Source organism: Mya arenaria, chromosome 1 (genome assembly GCF_026914265.1).
Source record: "Mya arenaria isolate MELC-2E11 chromosome 1, ASM2691426v1".
NCBI lineage: Eukaryota > Metazoa > Mollusca > Bivalvia > Myida > Myidae > Mya > Mya arenaria.
Window position 1 is genome coordinate 5,620,066 of NC_069122.1, and position 20,682 is coordinate 5,640,747.

At 34.2% G+C, this 20,682-nt stretch overlaps 1 protein-coding gene across 3 annotated transcripts; it reads right to left on the minus strand.

Annotated features, from left to right (window-relative positions):
- Positions 1-9,586: 9,586 nt before the first annotated feature.
- LOC128234848 (hemicentin-1-like) lies at positions 9,587-19,965 on the minus strand. 3 transcript variants are annotated; one of them, XM_052949401.1, is made up of 13 exons: positions 19,869-19,965; positions 19,209-19,553; positions 18,326-18,661; positions 16,840-17,136; positions 16,454-16,750; positions 16,059-16,337; positions 15,441-15,740; positions 14,783-15,084; positions 14,219-14,265; positions 12,668-12,689; positions 12,303-12,391; positions 10,947-10,962; positions 9,587-10,572 (listed from the first exon to the last, which is right to left on the minus strand). In XM_052949401.1, exons 1-11 carry the CDS (start codon positions 19,963-19,965, stop codon positions 12,380-12,382), a joined length of 2,334 nt encoding a protein of 777 aa, XP_052805361.1. In that variant the 3' UTR covers positions 9,587-10,572; positions 10,947-10,962; positions 12,303-12,379. The 3 variants fall into 3 exon arrangements, with proteins under 3 accessions (XP_052805361.1, XP_052805354.1, XP_052805370.1); XM_052949394.1 differs by lacking the exon at positions 9,587-10,572 and adding an exon at positions 10,718-10,797; XM_052949410.1 differs by lacking the exons at positions 9,587-10,572; positions 10,947-10,962; positions 12,303-12,391; positions 12,668-12,689; positions 14,219-14,265 and having other exon boundaries at positions 14,938-15,084; positions 15,437-15,740.
- Positions 19,966-20,682: the final 717 nt, after the last annotated feature.

A 20,682-nucleotide genomic window follows, 5' to 3' on the forward strand; every position in this document is an offset into this window, starting at 1 on the left:
TGGTAGCAACAATATCTCTTGAGGATCACAAAGATGTTTCGTTAAATGCAGTGAAACACTCAATGACGGTTTGGTTGCTTGTTCGTCACGTCAAAATAAATAGTTTCAACTCTGACATTTACTGCCGTCATTATCATTGCAGAAATACACTAATAATGAAGTCATGAAATCGACAAATAATGGTTTTACTACATTTTTTTAACATTAAGCTCGAGTTTATTTTAAACGTCAATTTTAAATTATTTTTTTTTTGCCTTTTTGCAAATAGTTTACAAAGAACAACACAATATTTACCTATATAGTTTTTAGTAAATTGACCGATGTGCAGGCGAAGTTACTCAGTTCAGTGTAAATACATAAGCTAGATAACCTCTACATATATAATCGAAAAATGTCATTGACATAGCGTAGCAGTCTATCCACTGTGGCAAACATGTTTACAAAAATAGCACGCAGTATACTCGGCTTAATGGTTTCCTGATTTAACAAAACGTTTATAATTGGTCTGCTTATAGCGAATAGTTCATAAAGCCTAAACGATTACGAAATATTCGTAATATAAGCGTCATTGTAAAACAAGTCGCCAAGTAGGGCACAAAACTTAGTTCCAAAACGAAAAGCCTCCCAGCTGCGATATATAGCGTTGCGATCACAAAAAGTGCTTGTTAAAAAGCGTAGTTTCATTTTCATTGTATTTCAAAAGTGGTACTCGGGGATAAAAAAAACGTGTATAGTTTCGACGAACTATTTTTTCTTTACGTGAATGACAATAGACCAAAGTTGCCTAGATTCGTAATTTTGCTTTAAATATAAACAAACGATGCTAATATAACGATCGCTTGCTATGGCGTATGCCGTATTTTTGTCTTAATTTTTTTCCCGAAAACGACATCGTTTGACAAATTGGCGCACTTATGGTACGTAATTGCTATTTGGTTTTCATCTAATTGTCGGAAGCGTGTTTTCAAAGTGCTGAAATTATATAGATGTAAGGACTTCATCAACTGGCATTTCATTAGCTACTGGTTTTCAATGTTTCAAGCAGTCTGGATTTGTTATATCACAAACAAATTAACCTTAGATAAGACGTTCGCTCGAAATTTAGCATTTTCAATCATTGTGAAAAGTTGAGAACAAATTTGCATCCTAATGAAATGCATTCGTATTGCTATATTAATTGCAGACGACATTTTTTCAGTACTACAGCTATTTGGAAAAATAAAACTAGAGGGATATGCCCAATTTATGAACACTTACGCACAACTAATGCATACTGAATATTGAACAAGATATACACAAAGTAGGAACTCCACAGATAGGCCGCACACGCATTAGATTTACCTGCACCAATACAACTCTGGAAAGCAGCATAAAAGTTCAGCAGCCATTTCCAAAATCCTGTGACGTATTGTCAAATGGCTCTTGTTAGCAGAGCTCGCAAATTTTAAATGGTTTAAATGGATAGTAGTTATTATAGGATTTTATATTGACCAATCAATATCAAATTTGGCTAGCATTCACAAGAATCATGTAACGTGACAAATACTTCATTGACAGTTATAGTCCTCTGTAGGTGGTGAAATCTCCATATCAAACAATTAGAATACAAGTCTTACCAATAATTATAGAATAAAAATACTGCTTGCATGTGTGGTATGTTATGTGTTTTTAAACGCTTTACTTTCACGTCTCGATATAAAATCTGAATAACCTCTCGGAACACTCTACACATTTATTTTTAAATATCCATATCTACAGTTTCTTCTAAATGTGGATTACAACTTGGACTTCAAAGCTAACAAAAATATCAATGATTTATAAGACTATTTTAACAGACACATGTAAGTGTATTCAACACAGGCTGTGATATTAAACTCTGCAAGAGAGATATTAAATACAAGCTCCAATTTCCTTCAATCCCTTTGTCAGAAAAAGGCTTGAAAACGGAATCCTTTGGGGTCTTCATATTGTTTAAATGTCATTCAAAGACCTTGACAGAAAAGTCTTAATAAAGGAACCCTTTGGGAATTTTACACTATTAAAAAAATGTTTTTCAATCGCTGAATGGAACAGTTAATTAGAACTGTTCTTGTACGGCGGATATCGGGAATGACAGGAAACTAACATACTGTCATTTAATGACGGTTTAATTTAGCATCAGCATTGCAAGTTATGGAGGAAAGTATGAGCAAAGGATGTTTAAAGCAATAAAGTTTTAACAAGATGATCCATCAAGAGTATTTTAATCATTTTTGTTTAAATTAAACATCTATTTTGATAAAATATGTAAATACATGTACTTATATTAAAATCCTATTATATTTGTATATCATATTCAATCCTCAAACAGTCAAAATTCTGAAGTCATCAATTATTTAAATAGGGGATATCTTATCAGCGATATATAAGCCCGAATAGTTTGGCTGAATACTACTTTTTAATTTTGGGATAAGTATCCATCATTTTATGTTGAATCTGTTAATAGGTTAGAAAAAAAGTTCACAATGCTTGTTTTGCCACAATTTCATAATATCAGTCGGTGACGGAATGATTTATATTGTAACATAACGTTTATACATATGTTATCCGTTCTCGTTGTTTTTGGAGTATAAGCGTGGTTAATAATCAAAACCTTGCTTCGTAAAGAAATAGAGTACAGAACAATATCCTTTGTAGTCAGTACAGATGTCAGCATAGTGACCCATTTTAATAAGGCATCAATTAAAACGGTTCTATCTGTAAATGAAGGATATGTAAACAGAACACCGATTACAATATTGCAAAAACTATATTTTGACATGATAAGAGTGAAATTCTGTGTTTTTACTTCCGATTTCAGTTAAACTACAAAACAAACCTCCACACTGCCATAACTTTATATGAATATTTTTTCGGTCATTTGTTTTACTTGATATAGATTAATTAGCAATATAATTTCAAATGCCACCAAACTGTCATGGTACCATCAGGCATTAAGATTTAACCGATTATAATCAATGGTTTTATGAAATGAAAGGTTTATATGTACATTTAATTTCTTAAGTTCCACAGTGAATAAGTGGTTTGGAAAACCAACCATGAGTCCACACACATTGAGTTGGTCATATGCGTTCTGGCCTTCGGAGATTAAGGATCAAGCAAAAATAAGAATTTGGATTCCTTATAGACTTTCGATATTGATGAACCTAGCAATATACTATAGCGACACCATTTAGTATTACTTCTTAACCCTCACATTATCCATCCCATTGGTCGCTAAAATTCTACAGTGATGAAGCTTAAATGTGCTGAATATAGATGGATGGTTTAAGGTTTTATGAATATACACTTCTTCTGCCTGGGAGTCCTCTAATTGCGACGTTTCATTAAAAGTTTGTCTGTTTGTCAACCAGACAAGATAAATCCATTATCATTTCCTAAAGGTCGGCAAACGGCTGCAAATAGATTGCAAGCAGCTATTGAAATGACATTCTTGTTTGCCGAGACAGGAGTCTGATTTTTTTTCACCAAGAGTAGGGCAGCATTGTCTTTGAATTGTTTCTATATATCGGCCAGACACAACTGCAATAAAACAATGTACACTACAGGAACAATCTCAGCAATGAAGAGGTCGACAGATGTAGTGGCAAAACTGTTGCTGACCATCGTCTTGGATATGTGTTACATTGTATAATGAACAGACGATCACATGTAAGGTTTCTACATAACATAAGACCTTCGTAAATTGTATTTGGACATGACTCTCATTAGAATACCGATAGTTAAAGAAAACTTTCTGCTACGAAATATACTGTTGATTGTATTTGTGGTCACGACATCCGTATAATTAATAGTTTTTATAAGTTTTCCATATAATTAAATAAAAAAAGTTTTCGAAGCGTATGGCTAGATAATGTCGCGTGCATGTTTTATAATATATATTACTATAGTTTAATGTCCCTTCCACCATCAAGCACAGATGTCTTACAAATAGAACGATGACAACTATGGGTCAAGTAGCCTAATATGTTATTTTTGTTTTTTTAGTCGTGTAAGCCAGTTGACGATTGAAATTAGATTTATTAAAAAGGATAACATTTTATAGCTTTGTTTGCCACATTTTATCTTATATAGGAGAAGAAAATATTTAAAGAAAAGGGAGAAAAAAAAGAGCAGTGTCGAGCGCGAAGCGGCCCGGCAGATCGATTTGACGTTTTTGATCCCTTTGTATGCGGAACTATTATTGTGCCTAAATGGCGGCAAGTGTGGTTTGCCATTGCGAGACGGCATCATGAGTTCACGGATAAAGTCAATGGTGAACTATAAATCAATAAACAGTGTCGACACAACGATTGGCTTAAGAAGGTATGTCTTCTACACGGGGCTCTAGGTGGTATAATTACACCAACTTATAACTCTCCGAAGAAAAGTGGCTCCAACGAGAGGGGAAGTTATTTGGGAGACGAGTCGATGCCAATGGACGGAGGGTCGGACTCGGATAGCGAGGACATGTGAATGCCATTACAGATAATGGGACTTAAAAAAATCGGGACACTTATGGCACAAAATTGTGTTTCGATGTTCATCTAACTGTCGGAAGCATGTACTCAAATGTGACACAATTACACAGATGTCAGAACGATGCTTTCCCGAAAACGACACTTAAAAAACCTATGTGTACAGTAGATGACGAATTGGCATCCTAATGACACGTAATTGCTATTACGTTTCTTAATCGTCGGAAGTGTGCTCTCTGGTAAGAGGGAGTCACGGTATTTTATTTACGATGTTTGCCCTATATCATCAGTAAGCTGTCTGCTAGATTTCAAAGTTACAATGGAAATCAGAGGGAGGAGTTCAGGAGTCAGTTCTTTAACAATAAGCTTGTTTAACGCCGCAATGGTAATGGTCCTACATAAAGTCAGCGATAATCATATAACGTCAGAAGACAATGGCGATCGCACAAACATAACATAATCAACTTTTAGTACATATATTTTACAATACTTACAAGGAATAATGCTTTTAACTGCGCATATGATTTTGTTCTCTTGCAGGACAAAATGTATTTTTGCGTTGACTTGAACAAATGCCTCCTGGAACGTAAATAAATATATTTTAAATTTCACAACAAGAGGCAATACTACAGTGACAAACCCAGTAGTTAAACAGTCAAAAACAAACCCCGTTTAGAGATACACACCTTCAAGCCGAACGACTCTAGTTTCAACTACTTTATGGCAATTATTTTTACATAACTTACTTAAGGTGGAACGCGACTATGATTTTTTTTTCGAGTGTCTGTCTGAAAATTGGTATACGAATAGAAGAGCATATGCCCAATTAGGGACTGTTTTTACATTTTCAATATTCGGATCAGTTTTGAAACTATGACACCTCAAAATATACCACTGACGTCAATTTTGAGACGTCTCTCATATTTTTGCGTTCCAGCTACAATAACCGATAGTTTCACCAATTCTTCGTTTACCGCTAAGAAATTTAAACCTTAAGTGCGTCTTGTGAAAACGATCACGCACATATATTTTTCGTTCTCTTGTTTTACGTGATTTATTTAAAATTCGTCTTTAACGTCATTTTTCGCGGCCTCGTGTTTCGCTGAAAAAAGTGCGCCTTTCTTTTATTCTTGAAAAAACTGCTCGTTTATTTTTTTATTTTTTTAAATACATGTATTCAATGTTTTATTACAAATCGCCTGATATCAAAAAAGGGTACCTCACCGACTTCGTTTATGCGCAGTATCAAATAATCTAACCCCTATACCTGTTCTTTTTATTACGTATTGTTATAAAAAGTTTAGCATGACACTAAAGAATTGGTTTCAAGTTTATTTATCGATTTCTTTTGTTGCATCGAAAATATTTGTATCGACACGAAGAACAATTTATGAAGCAATGCTGTTACTTTTGTTATATATTAATGATGGAAAACTATTTGATTAATTTGTGAAATAGTATAAAAATAAAAATGAAGAACCGTGTTCGTTTTGTACTATAGAAAAAAATCTTATAGAGTTTCATTTGTATACGTCATGTATTTGAAAAGTCTATATAACAATTTATTGAAATAGGAAATACATAGAATGGTAGTAAAACGAAGTAAATAAATGCCAAAGAGACATTGCACATTTGACTTTTGCCACATGAACAAGTCAAAAGGAACTATAGAGTTGTCTTAATAAACGCTCAAAGTACATTGATGGATATTATCCTCCTGTTTTGTTTTCACCTCACAATCCTCAATGCCTATATCTGAATTTGAAAGCTAGCTGAAAAATCTTGGTGAGTAACCAAGGGAATTAGGTTATTAAAGGAAATAACGCAAAAAAATTTAAATGTGTTAGCTAACTCCTTTTTTACGGACTACAAATAGTCAAAACATCATTATCAAATATCTAGTTTTTTTAAATAACGATACAATAGCAATATAGAGTTTCTACCACTTGGCTTGTGTCTGTAGTTATTCATATAAATATTTAGAGGCAGTGTTCACAATTCCGGTGAGCTGAAAAATACCAGAGAATTTGTGAGGGCCTGTCCCTGATTTGGACCCGTGTCATCTCGCATGCTTTTTATTTTACCTTACCAAATTGTCAGCCAATTAGGAGCGCTATATTTTTAAAATGTTAAGTCTTATTATTTTGTGAAGTTTTTTTTGCTTATTGAGCTGATGCACTTTGATGGGCCAACAAAAAGTCTGTTAAATAAGTATTATTTCGTAAATAAGAAACCACGATCGTATAGCAGCGCTCCGCCTCCTTAAGTTATTAATTAAAAAAACGTAACACACTCTTACCTATACTGTTTTACCTGTGGCATTGTATGCCAGCGGAACATGGGAAACTAGAAATATGTGTTCTTCCTGAGCTGATAAAACTGAGTTATATATTTTCAAATATATAATGATATACCTTGTGAAAAGCTACAAATAATGTAATATATTTAAATAGTATAAGATCATTATACGCCATACGTAGAAATTTAAATGGTAGTTGATAAAACAGATTTAGGAGAATTTGTTTGAATGTTAAAAAGATCTTACACACGATGAAATAGAATGCTGTATTGATGTACGCGTTTGTAAATCTCCGGAAGCGTATGCCACATTGAGGACAAGACTGCTTTTATTGACTTCAAACTGTTCAGTACAAACACAGTGATATGACTTTATTTTCCTTGGTTGCTTGGAGAAAGGCATGTCGAGATGATTGAGATGTTGCTGCTATTGTGCCAACTTAGTGTTATATGCATAGAGAAGTTGAATCACAGTTTAATGTTCGATGTGAATGTCTGTTTGTAGCCTTTCTTCCAATTTAATAATTAGGTCATATTTCCCTGAAACCTTAAGAAACACGGTGCCGATTCATCTGGTCTTTTTGACAAGCAGACACCCTTTCATTAAATAAGTTTATTCCCCCTATTCTCTACACACCGCAGGAAACATCCAAGCCATTTTTGTAATAGAACATGGTCTATGTTTGAGACTCTGCAAAAAGGGTATTCTCACACGTACGCCTTTCCTATCGTTCACATTGTTAGTACAGAGAATCATTCAGTTCTGAAATTGTCAATGTAAAGCAGAATGACAACTTAATGGAATTATAATCCAAACAAAAAAAGGTTTTCAATGGTAATTTGGAATTTGTAATTAATTCGAACTAAAGCAGTAAGGAATTGGTGAGAGGAGTCTTCCGTAGTTAGTTTAAACTTAATTTATTTTTACAACGATTGTGAAAGAATTGATTGCAACTTAATAGTCAAACCGGCGATATCCGATATTCAAAGTTCTAAGATATAGTTATTTATCAAATGTCTCGCAATTTGATAGCAAGCAAACACAATCCCTAGGTATTAACGCAAAGATTCAATAAACTAAGAATGCCTAAAAACAAATATTGTTTCGTTTTACATGAATGATATGTAAACGGGGACTAGAGTTCTTTATAGACTCAGTGATGTGTTTATCATAGTCATATTGTCTTATCTTCAAAAGGCGGATGAAAGTAACTCATTTGCACTGAGGATAACGTAGCTACCAAAGGTGCACAGGTAAAGCAACCCGTTCGTATCCATGGTATGAGCCATCGGAGTGCAACACAGACGTATTATTTGTTATGTTTGTGTCTTAGGATTCCATGCTGTATCTAAACAAAAATATGACCTCTGATGAAATAACCTCATTTGCACTAAGCGCCAAGAAAAACACCCATAAGGTGATTTGTTACCGGTTAATGACAATGGTACGAACCAGACCAAATTCTTGTTTAGACACCCCATACTTTCATTATTTCAGTCAAAACATTTTTTTTTTCACCTGGGATGAAATAGGTCTATTGTACTAAACGCCCCATGTTGAGCAAAGTAAGTCGATTTCTGCATATTCGTAGCCTTGTTACCAGAAACCCGAGAGCGAGACAGATTTTTGAGAGGTTTTCATCTTGGAAGTACAGATTTTGGTCTTGGAGCATTCCCCAGTCCTTGGCGATAGTATGCACCTCCGGGTAGGGGATTTGTAAAAATCACCATTTCGAGCAAGCGAGCACAGCTGCACTCCCACAATAGTGTAAAATATTTCCTATCTTATCGCAAATGACGAGGAGTGAGCGAGTTTCACCATGGAAGGTACAGTCACCTTTTATTGCAAACTTCTTTAAAAAGAGTACGGCTTTGTCACGATTATTATTGATATCCACTCAGGTGTGTTGGCAATTCTGTTGCTTTGATGAGTATCATTCAGTAAGATCATCTACAGTCGAAATTTGTGTACACTGCTTTTCGACCTTTGTCCATTGCGTTGGAACTATGTAGCCCGATATCAGGATTACAAGCGTTAAAACTCTGCAACCATTTCATGGACGGTCACCTATCTGAACGTATAATAATTTAAATGTAGCATAAAATTAAAATCCTGTACCAAAATAATACATTTTGAGACGTTTGATATCTCTTTTAAACATCGTGGTTAAAGCCACTCTCTGTATGACCCTGTCCATCTTCCTTATGTAATTGTTGCTTGTGTAAATGTTTCCTCTAGACTACATCTTTCTGTATACTTGTATCAATGCGCATACCATAGAAATGGCTAAAATGACGGATAGCACATACATTTGCTTCGATTTGTCGACTTGAAAGTATTTTAATTGTGTGTAACTAAACGACTTATCTCCAAAAAAAAGAGACCCAATGTCAAATGATTGAACTTCATATTTCGTCCAGAATTAGTGATTATTGTAGACTGCAGCACACCGCAATGAATGAATAAGAAAAACGCGTTTAGCCAGGAAATTGCTCGTGCTCACAGAAAATCGTATCTGGAATAATTCGAAACACACAAAAATTGTAAATGAAAGACCGATAGCGTCACATGGACCACACGCTTTGTTTGTTTTGTGTGTCATAGACGAACATCACAACACTACAAGACTATTACATGATTAATTACGTTTTGCATTTGTCACAAGGGGTTTTATATTAATCACACATACATTCACACTGAAATGTAACGTTAACGTATGTTACAATGTACGAACAACACAACATTAAAGGCAAATTGTAATTTCCATGGCAAAAGTATATTATTAGGCAATATAAGTATATAGAGTACAGTGACGAATTATCAAATGTTAAACATTGGGCATGATGTGATTACAAAACATAAGGTTCAAATATGTAAATAATATGAAATGGACAAAAATATACAGTATACGTCAACGAATTCATAAATGTTTAAAACATTTTATGTTGATATGGGCGCCTGGTAAATATACACTTGTAGAATTTGCCCATGAAATGAGTTTGTAAAACCAAACATTCGAGCTCTCAAAATTATTTTCGCATTTTTGTTTGTTTTGAGAAGCTTCATATTGATTGGTTGGAATTGGTCGCATCTTTGGTACGCAGGATTGCAGCTAATGTTCGATGATGACGAGAAAAGGTATTCCGGATTCGACTTATTAAGAAAACTGGATTCGGATTTAATTAGAAAACAAGCACACATGAGAAAACAATAATTATCGGCCCTGATCGAACGTATTGTAAAACTTTTTCAAAAACACCGCTAATCGCGTAACCTGTAAAGGAGGTTATTTTGAACTAATTGTTTTTGCATTTTCATGACTGACTTTTAACAGGTTTTAAACCACAAAAGTAACTGGTCATTTGTATTTAATGCAATTATAGCGATAGTATACCCTTTTTTCGGTCTTTACCATCTGCAAAGACCCGTAAAATGGTTTAGAGCCCGAGTGCGTAGGGGATCAACCCTTTAATATCTAATACTCCAAGTTACTCTTAATTCAATCCCGATGTGATCAGTATACTCAGAATAAAGTATGTAAGAGCGCGTGCCTATATTATTTAACTAACGAGAGTAGGTAATAAAACATATCATAGGGATGGTCTTTTCAATGTGCACATGCTAATAATCTTGAACTGCTTCAACATACTGTAGTCATTTGCATGATAATAAATCTATGGTGGGCACGTTTGCATGTGGCTCAATATAAGCAATGGATGTATTAAAACACAGCCTGCACCGAGTCGTATAGCATCGTGTTGTTGTAAACATGATCTTCTGAAAACAAAATGAACCGAATTAAAACACAAATATTAAAGCACTATGGTGCTAGAAATAAAATACTGCATTTAACTTGCTTTGATAAATATATGTGTATTATACGTAAATAAAAATGTTGTTCGAAACAATAAAACAATGAAACCTTCTTTGGACTTCTCGAAGTTTTGATTCAGCGTTGACGTTGACTCATCTAGTGACATGTACTTGTGTGATTTGTCGGGTCTGTAAACATTCTTTCAAATGATTTTTCATGTAAATGACCTAAAATGGTTTTCATTACAAATCAGCTGGGTATCTAATAAAGACAATTATCTTACATATTTGTTTAAGTTTAAGAATAAATTTTTAGATTTTGAATTGTATTTTCTTACCCATCCTTTGCAGCATCTGAAACGAAAGCATATCTAGTTACGTGGTATTGATACATTTTGAAAATAAGTTTTCAGTTAAATGTTTCTCTTAAATGTTTTAATTTACACAAAAGTAGCAAAAACATAAAACATAGGTCTATAAACTAATACAATAACCGATTTATATTTTATTTACGTATTTGTGTTGAGAAGGGTCTGTTTTTGTTAATCAGAGTTGTCAAATATTAAAGAAGACCTCCAAACGCTTTATTAGCATAAGGATACTTAAATGTCGTGTTTGCAATAAACAAAATATGCATGTGCGTGATAAAACTCACAAACGCTTTTATTCCACACTTGAATTATTTCCATATTTTTGAAAGAATGAATGTAATGTCATGCACGTCCTATAATCAAGATATTTTATACTGACTAACTTTGTGTGAAATTGCATGAACGTGGGTGCACTGTTTAAATTTAAATGCATCTCATTTAGTTTAAACATATTTATTTTACAACGATTGTGAAACAAGTTATTACAACATATTAATCACTCTAGTTTGCCCGATTTTACGCGAGAGTGTGGTCTTGTGTTGTGGGGGGAACCGGATACCCGGAGGAAACCCACTTGTCCGGCTTGGTGACCACAAACCAAACTCACATGCGCCCGAGCCGGGAATCGAACTCGGGTCGCCTTGGTGGGAAGCGATTGCGCTAACCATTGCGCTTACCGGACAACCAAGCGCAGTGGAAGCGTGCTGGCCCATGCATCACATTTAATCACTGGACGACGAGTTAATTTAATAAAAGACCATAACTCCTGTCCGCCCAGGTACACTGTCACACAAAATGCAGGCGAACGATGGTTCACGCTGATTAATATTTCTATTGAGCTTCATAAGTAAAGTTACCATAATTTTAAGGCTACATGCAATACCAAATATTTCAGTCTTTGTTCGACGATTCGACGAAATCAAAGGTTATGACTGTTGTTAGACATGTAAGAAATGTCACACAAATTGCAGGTGCACAGTTTCCATTGCTGAACAACATACTATGATGTGTAATGAATGTTTGTTTAATGTTCCATGGGAAATCATTTTTTCTGACCATTTTTAAAAATTCAAGTACCATAACGTTTGTTATACGAAATGAAATGTTGCACAAAATCCAGGTTAATACTTTCCATGCTTCAAACAACCGTTGACGATTTATGTGTGTTATTATGTTCAATATAGTGTGATGATACAAGCACCACAATAGGCTATAACGTTGCGAGACTGGACGGATAAACGCATTTCCTATGTTTTTCCGTCAAATATTTGGATCTGGGCTATAAATATGTGCAAAGAAAAAATAATTAATTCAGTTGCTAACCTGTAGCTTCGTAAACAGATGCGCCTGGTGCCGCTGACCTCACCTCGTGTGACACGGCAGTATTGAATCCCATGTTGTCAGAAATATGGCTGCAATTATATCATTTTTTAAAAAAAACTTTTAACTTCCTTTACTCTTCTTTCAATAAACTTACAAGATAAAAGGACAAAACAAAATATATAATGACAGAAATATCACTGAAAGGGAAAATTGCCGTCGTTTTTAATGTAATAGTCGTCTGGTGGCGTTATAAGCGCAAGGTTTTACTGCGCATAATATAAAAACGGTAGTAAGCTTTGAGAAACCGATATATTTGAAATGAAGTGCACTTGTTTCGCTGCAAAGTTGCTTTATGATATACTCACACGCATGATCCTGGTTGGGCATCTGAAACAAGAATACAATACGAATTTTTCATGTGACATGTAGCAATTGTTAATGTTCTAGGGAAGTCCAATGATAACAATTCTGAATTTGAGATGCAACCAGTTTTTAACTAGATAATGTAGCTCTGGAATCAAGACAGACTATCATAAAACAAACGTTATATTGAAAGATGACATACTTGATATTCGAATGGTCTTAAAATACTTCATTTAGATGAACATATTTTCAAAGTCATAACCAAAAAAACAACTGAACGCAAAATTGTGAAGGGAGGATGGAAACAAAATGCAAAGTGAATCGGCTGATCTGATTATGCCATGCACATAAATGACTAACAACTTAATCAATATAAAATGAAAAAAAAAGATTGTTTTTTCAAGGTTTGTGCTTCATTAAAAATGATACTACTTCAATATTAGTTTTAGTTCGATTCGCCAAAAGAGTATGGATTTGAAAAAATAGAAAGGAAGCCCCGTTTTATTAAGGCACCTACTAAAAAACCTTAAATTTAATAGACAACAAATTGTATCATTGTAATTTCCTTTATTTTGAGGTCAACCTTATAGATGAATACATTTATTTGAAAATATATAGCAAAAAAGAGAAATATGACACAACGATATTTCAATTAACGACTTAAGTCGCTTAAGACAATTTATTTGAAACTGTCACATGGAGTTCAGAAGATGTTATACCAGATATAAAACAAACAAGCAACTTATTAATGTGGCCCTATGATAGCTGATGTATGCGAAACTTTACATTTTAGACTGAATTATCAAAGTGAGGAACCATGTTACGACCGAACCTAAGGGTGGATGGGAAGGGTAGTGGAATTATTAATGATGGTGCTGCTGAATGCATACACGAGGGTATTGAGAAATAGGTTAATCGCTAACGTCCCACCAATTGCAATCACACGACACCATGGTCGTTGACCAATAATATCGGTAACAACTGTTATATATTCATGATCAATGCACAGCACTTCATACAAACCATGATAATTAACTAATCAGGATGTCTGTTCCTCTCGGGAGAATATACTTTGTTAAGACCGTAATAAGCCGTACATTACAGTTTGTTAGCATACATTGTTTATGGTTTGAAGTTTCATATATAAGGAAGTGAAAGTATTTGTTTGTTGCCAACACATAAGTTTCAAAATATATATTTTAATCGATTTGAATCCGCAATGCCCCTGTCGTCAACAATCATGAGCTCTTTATCAAAACAGATACAACTACCATAAAATATGGTGTTTTTGTTTATTTAAATATGAATTGTATTATACATACAGTTAGTTGCTTGTAACGAAAGGTAATTTGATGGGAAAATTCAAATACTTATAAACCTTCTGACCAAGACTTTAAGTGAACGGTAAGAAGTACGGCGGATTTGGTTCTACTTATTACCATCCTATTTGTACCGTTGTTCGTATGCACGTGTGTGTTGAAATAATTTGGCAGTGTTTTGCAGATTTTTGATAGTCAGTAACGGACTTTGTCGTACATAAAACAAAAATATACCTTTCGTCTTCGGTAAGGATCTTTTGATCGAACACTCGTAATTTCGTCTGAAGAGAAACACGCAAACAACTACAACCACGACTATGCCTAGACATCCACCAATCACACCACCAATTAAAGACGCATGATTTGAAGAACGGTCTTCTGAAATGGTTGAAAGGCTTAATTTCTGAACAGTAGACACTGTTTTTAATCCAACTATACAGTATAGGTAAAATAAGGTGGTTTTGGAAAAACAATAAAGCTTAATTGATCATTGACCATATGTCTGAAAGTAAATCAGTCATAATTGCCAACGAATGATGTTTTTTTTCTAAATGCATTGCAGGTATCCCTTCAAGAATGAATTTAACTCCTTAAGTACCTTCTTAAATTTCTGAACAGATGAAAACATCACACACAACATTCGTTCGTACAACATTTAGACGAACGCAGTTATATTCGAACATTAGTTAATTTCATACCGAAATTGTAATATTACATAGGCTTACCGGAATATTTGATCTGATCATTTTGCTTAATATATGCACGACCTTAAATGCCAAATACACCCTCCATACATACCTTGAGGGTTGAGGTAAAATAGTTCTTGCAACTGTGGATTAATCCCGTTCGAAACTCGAACATATATGAGGCAAAATTTGCCCCTTGCATGTCCAAAATAGTTAATGATGTGAAAAGATATGAGGAAAATACAACATAATTATCTCCCTCAACTTTATCATAAAACGTTCCATTCCACATTTGCCATTCAAACACTGGAAGAGGATATGCAACAACCATCAAGACAAACGTTATATTTCCATGTATAAATCCAGTGAAATTTCGTTTTAAGTGACTATGATGGTTCGAAGGTCTGGGTGAGCCTGTAAATATCAATAAAAACATTAATGCTTTCCCAACATGTTTTCAATTCCGTTATTTCAAATTATATTTTTTCTATGTAAATTTATCGGCCGTCACATGATGAAATGGCAAACGTTCATCGGGGTATACAGACGTACATAGATGGACATAAGTTATTATTAAATATAAAATAAAGTTAATTCGTTTGCAGTAGTAAACTATTCTAATTGACGATTAAAGTTTATTGACTATGCTAAAATCATTTATGTTTTTAGAAGTAGTATATTAGGTTTATTATTTTTATGATGAATGTATAAAACGAGTTAAATTCTTTCTGTGGAAATAAACAATATATTTATAAAACAAACATACGAACATCGAACAAACAACTGCAACTCTTTAGACGGCGTTCTAGTAATGTCTGTGTAGTTGTTGAAGGCGGAACATGTGTAGACAGCAGAATCAAAGCATGAAGTATTTTGAATTACGAACTCTAATTCGTGAACATGTTCTTTTTCCAAAATAATTGCAGCCATGTGGTTTTGCTTCAATCTGATCGTAGAATGAGGGTTGCTTAAAACCTCACATTCGATAATAAGTCGCTCTGACTCACTTATGGTAACGATGTTTTGGTTTGGAAAGGTGCTGACGCCGAATCTTGAAATTGATGTATTGACTGAAAGGAATTACGCGATGACCTTTGTTAGTATTTATAAGACTTTAATAAGTATATAAGTATTCCCTTACATTTTGTCTCTAATCAGTGCCTAGATATTTTAAATACATGGTCCTGTAGTTTTCATTTTATTATACACATTTTTAAAATTAATCAAGAGATGCCCTTGATGACAATGTATAAGTCACATAGTAACACTGATCTGCGCAGGCAGTTGACAACTCTTAAATGTTCGTATATATTGATATTCTTTGTAAAAAACAAGTTTTAGAAAATATAAATAAGATAAATGAAAACATACACATAGTATGTACTTACACCAAACGCTAATCTCAAAGTCAGCTGCGTCTATCCCTGTCCGTATTGCTGCTCCAGTAGGATCCATCGAGTTCTCGACTGTACATCTGTAAATACCAGCGTCTGTTCGGTTGATTATCTGTATTGTATGAGAGTCTCCAATCCAACTGACGTCGTCAACTGTTCTGGTGATCGTTGACATTGTTTTCATCGGGTTTCCCGCCGTATGCCGACACTGGATCAAAATTGTATTTCCTTCTATAGCATTTATCCGGGGTAAAGTCTGAAGCTTTGGAGGATCTGTAAAAACAAATGCTTTTTATAACCTTATAAAGCAATTCACAATTATGCACAGCGAGTCACATACATGCTAATGAAATATCAGATTTCTAGTAAAAGTGTTATGTCATACGTACAAAGAACATTTAAAGAAATGTTTTTCGAAGCGGATCCATTCACTGCTTGGTTTCCATGCATCATACTATTTCCTGCGAAACACGATAGCGTCCCAGTCTTTGACTGAAGCGTATTGCTGTATACAAGATTACTACCAAGCGAGTGTATGCCTTCTCCTGACCATGTATATGACGACGGCGGCTGACTCTGTACACTACAGTATAGTTTGACCGCATCTCCTTTGATTACTCTGAACTCGGATTGAATGTTAATTCCGGATTCTGACTCGTGCCTGATGCTTACATCTTCAGGAGGATCTAAATGGATATTATCGTATACATTATAACAATTTCAATGTTTGATAGATCGTTTCACTAAATGCAGACTTCCAATAGGCAGTACTCACAATTTATATGTATAGTGACAGTAGCTGAAGATGACCCTGTAGTGGCTGTTTCTGCTGTGTAATTTATTGTATTCTTTGCAATACACGTCCTTATGGTGTTAATCTTGGAAATTAACGTGTCATGTAGGAGCTGACCTTGGGCAACGTTCACTCCTCCCGTCCAAGTGTAGTTGGCCGCAGGTTTAGACGAAGCGTTGCATGCAAGAGTGAACGGTTGCTGAACCACAATATTTAACGGACCGTCGATAACTGGTCCTAAAGTACTGTCTAAATGCAATGTCGGCAAACCCGGATGATCTGAAATAATATGCTGTTTAAATTGAGCGCAATTCGGGGGTAAACTCTATCATGAATAATATTCGGTGTTTAGTTCATTCAACAGGTTCATGAATAAGAGTATCAAATAGAGTTTTGAATGTTTGACGAAACGAATGTTATTCCATAGCGCCAATATAGTTTTACCAAAACCAAAATTATGGCCTTAACTTTATCTTTATGTACGAAACTGTAGAGTGCTCGATAAATTCATTTGTGGTAATTTTAATTATCTCGTTAGATATTTCGCCAAAATAATATGATTGTTATGATCTTTTCACAACGTTCGAGAAATTGGGCCCATCATTGAAACAAATATATACATCAGTGTCAGTAAACCAGTAAGGTAGGACGTTTACATTACTTAATTAATATCAGTGTGTCCAATGCATTTTGCATTCATTACGTATTTACTGAACTATATTGATTGTTTGTATCTTAAGTTGAGTGCAGTTATATGTCCTTTCCGATAATATCAATGCACGTGTTTTACTTATTTTCTTCAAGTATATTTCAAGTCTACATAACATCCCGAGTTTTGGATCATTGCTCACTTCTGTGCTTATTAGTATATGTTATGTTTTTATATAAATGTCACTAACTCATTACGGGTTTTTGCCATTGTTAAGCATACTCTTGTAGTTTGCAAACATTCAAAATGTTAAGCTTTTGCACTGTTTATAAACGTTTATAACACGTTATACCATATTGCATGCATGTTGGAATATTTTGTCAATTCAAGTTGAATTTGACTTTGTTTTTAACGTAGCCAGTTCAAATATAACATGTTTTGTGGTTGTGTTTAAACATAAACTCCAGTAACATGTTTGCCGTATCATTTTTTCTATATTGAAAAGGCAGGATAAATAATAATTAAGTTGCATCAAAATAGTTTGCCGAACTTTCAAAATTATATTCTCAGCTTAAACATAAGGATTTAAGATATCCTGTCACAAATTATATTTGTTTGTCTCACGTTTCACTCCAAACCGTTATTTACATCTCAAAATAACCATGGTAAAATTGTATTATGCATTTTAAAATTAGTTACGGCAATGATTTTGATCCACATAAGAAATGCATTCCATACATAATTCAAGTAACCCTGGTCCTTAGATAGTATGATAAACAGCAACCCAGGCAATAGTATAATAGTACAATGTTAACTTACATCTTATGTTTAGAAGTTTCGTTCCTGACAGTTTCCACTGCGAGCCAGTATTACTTGCTGCACAACAAATTCTCATATAATCGTCCGTACTTGATACTGTGAAATCTAATGAACTTTCAACTTGAATCAGACCATTGTTTTCAGAGGGGGATATCGATATGTTAGTTGTTATCCTGAGGCTATTCCTGGCGCAGTTATTACTAGACGTCTTATACCATTCCACTGTTGGTTTAGGAAGTCCTCCTGATGTACGACAGGTAAATGTCTTCGATGCACCTGCGGCTAATGTGACAATTGCCTCTGTCGGTGAAGCCAGAACTATCGTTGACATTGGCACTAACATGAGAAAAGATTATTTCCATTAACAATTTGATAGTATCAATACTTATGTGAAAAACTACAGAAACAAGCTTTGTAGCCAAAAATTTAAACATAAACCCCGTTCAATGGCACGGGGTAAACACCAAAGACATAGAAGACACAAACAAGAAACATTGAACAACAGCATAAAACTCCACAAACAGCACAGTGCAAGTCGAATGAAGTTGGACTTATGTGCAAAGTAATCCACTCTGTTAAAAATGATGTTTAATAAGTTAATATAATTTAGTATACAAAGATATCATTAAAGGATTGAATCTAATAGTGTGTGTGGTTATCCGCGCCGCTCGGTCAAAATCTGCAAATTCATAAAACTCGTTAGTTATCAGGTGAAATTAATACAATTTATTACTATTTTAGTCAATCCATGGTATTTTCTAATTTGTCTCCTTTGCGTAGAAATGTTCCTTTATAATTATTCCCACTTCAAATTTCTACAAACTTATTCGTTTTTCAACGTAAGCTATTCTTCTTCGCAAAATACCTCAAGTACACACCATACCTGACACGTAGACGATAACACTATTGTCACTTCTTCTGGTCCCCGCACCAGCAACTGCTGCACATGTAAAATTGTCTCTTTGGTTGTTCCGTGTCACATTTAAAACAGTTAATGTAAAACAGGTGTAGGTGAAGAGAGTTTCGTTGAGACCAGGTTTTCCAAATAGTGTACATGGCTTGGAGAGTTCAATTGTAATATCGTATTTTCGTCCTGAATCGTTACCATTATTTGTCCATGTTATTCCATACAGCTGATCATTTCCAGTATACGTGCAGGTTAATGTCAGTGATGACCCCTCTGGAACAGTGACCTCTGATGGACTTACGATAACGGATTCATTGACACCTGCAGATATAATATAATAATTTATGATAATTTATTCATGTCATAAGTCATTAAGAAATCAAATAAAATAATGACTACCGTTTCTAAAGATTTCGGAAGAACAACAAGCACATTTATGCAAATAAAACAATGGATTACAGGGAAAAGGGAATACTTATATTTAACTATTATTATACACACATTGTAGTCATTATAAACCTTATTAATTATATATTAACACTTAGAAAAGACCAGTAGCCTAAAACCTCATACTTTTATAATGAGCATTATGTAGGTTTCCATTACAAAACTGAACTATAAATAATATGCACTCACCTGTGTATATCCTGCAAACTACAATCATCACAATTGCAATTCTGAAGTTTAAGCCTGACATGACTGTATTATCACACACAAGAAATTGTACTTTCATAGTTTGCTCGATAAACAGGAAGTTTAAAATTGGTTTACATGATTTGATATATACATGTATGAACATGCTCTGATCGCTTATGGAATAGATAACCCTGTATGTGAATTCATATATGAACAGGAACTTTATTGGGGTTATATAAGTTTGATTACATCTCCATAATATAACGGCTTTGTTTTTAAATATAAGTTGAATTCAATTTCGCTTTAAATTGCGCGTATTAGTATGGCTCAAGTGTAAGGCATTCTTTTAATTAGAAAACAATCTCAAGCACGATCACTTTCAGCCCAACAAAGAAAATTATTTTTATCTGTTTCTTTAGTCAAAAGTAAAGGCTTATCTGATCCCTGACACATAACATAACGCTAACTAATGTCATCTTATGTTTCTATTTTCAAATCAAGGTAGTTTGCAAATAATGATAAATTGTTTAAGACATTATAGTGCTTGTATGTTTTATAATGGCTTTTAACCAAGTATGCTCTGCAGAGCCCTATTCTGGCACATTTATGTGTGTGTAATAATTTCACAGTATGAGCTACAAAAAAGAAGTAGATGTGGCGGAACCTGTATTATTTCGTTTACATTGTAACGTAGTTGTTTTCATACAGTTACACTCAAACATCATCATTCAATTATCTAGTTCGTGCATCTTTGTTAATATTGTCTAAATGGAATTAATTTGTATCGAGTGAACTCTTACGCATTATTTACGAA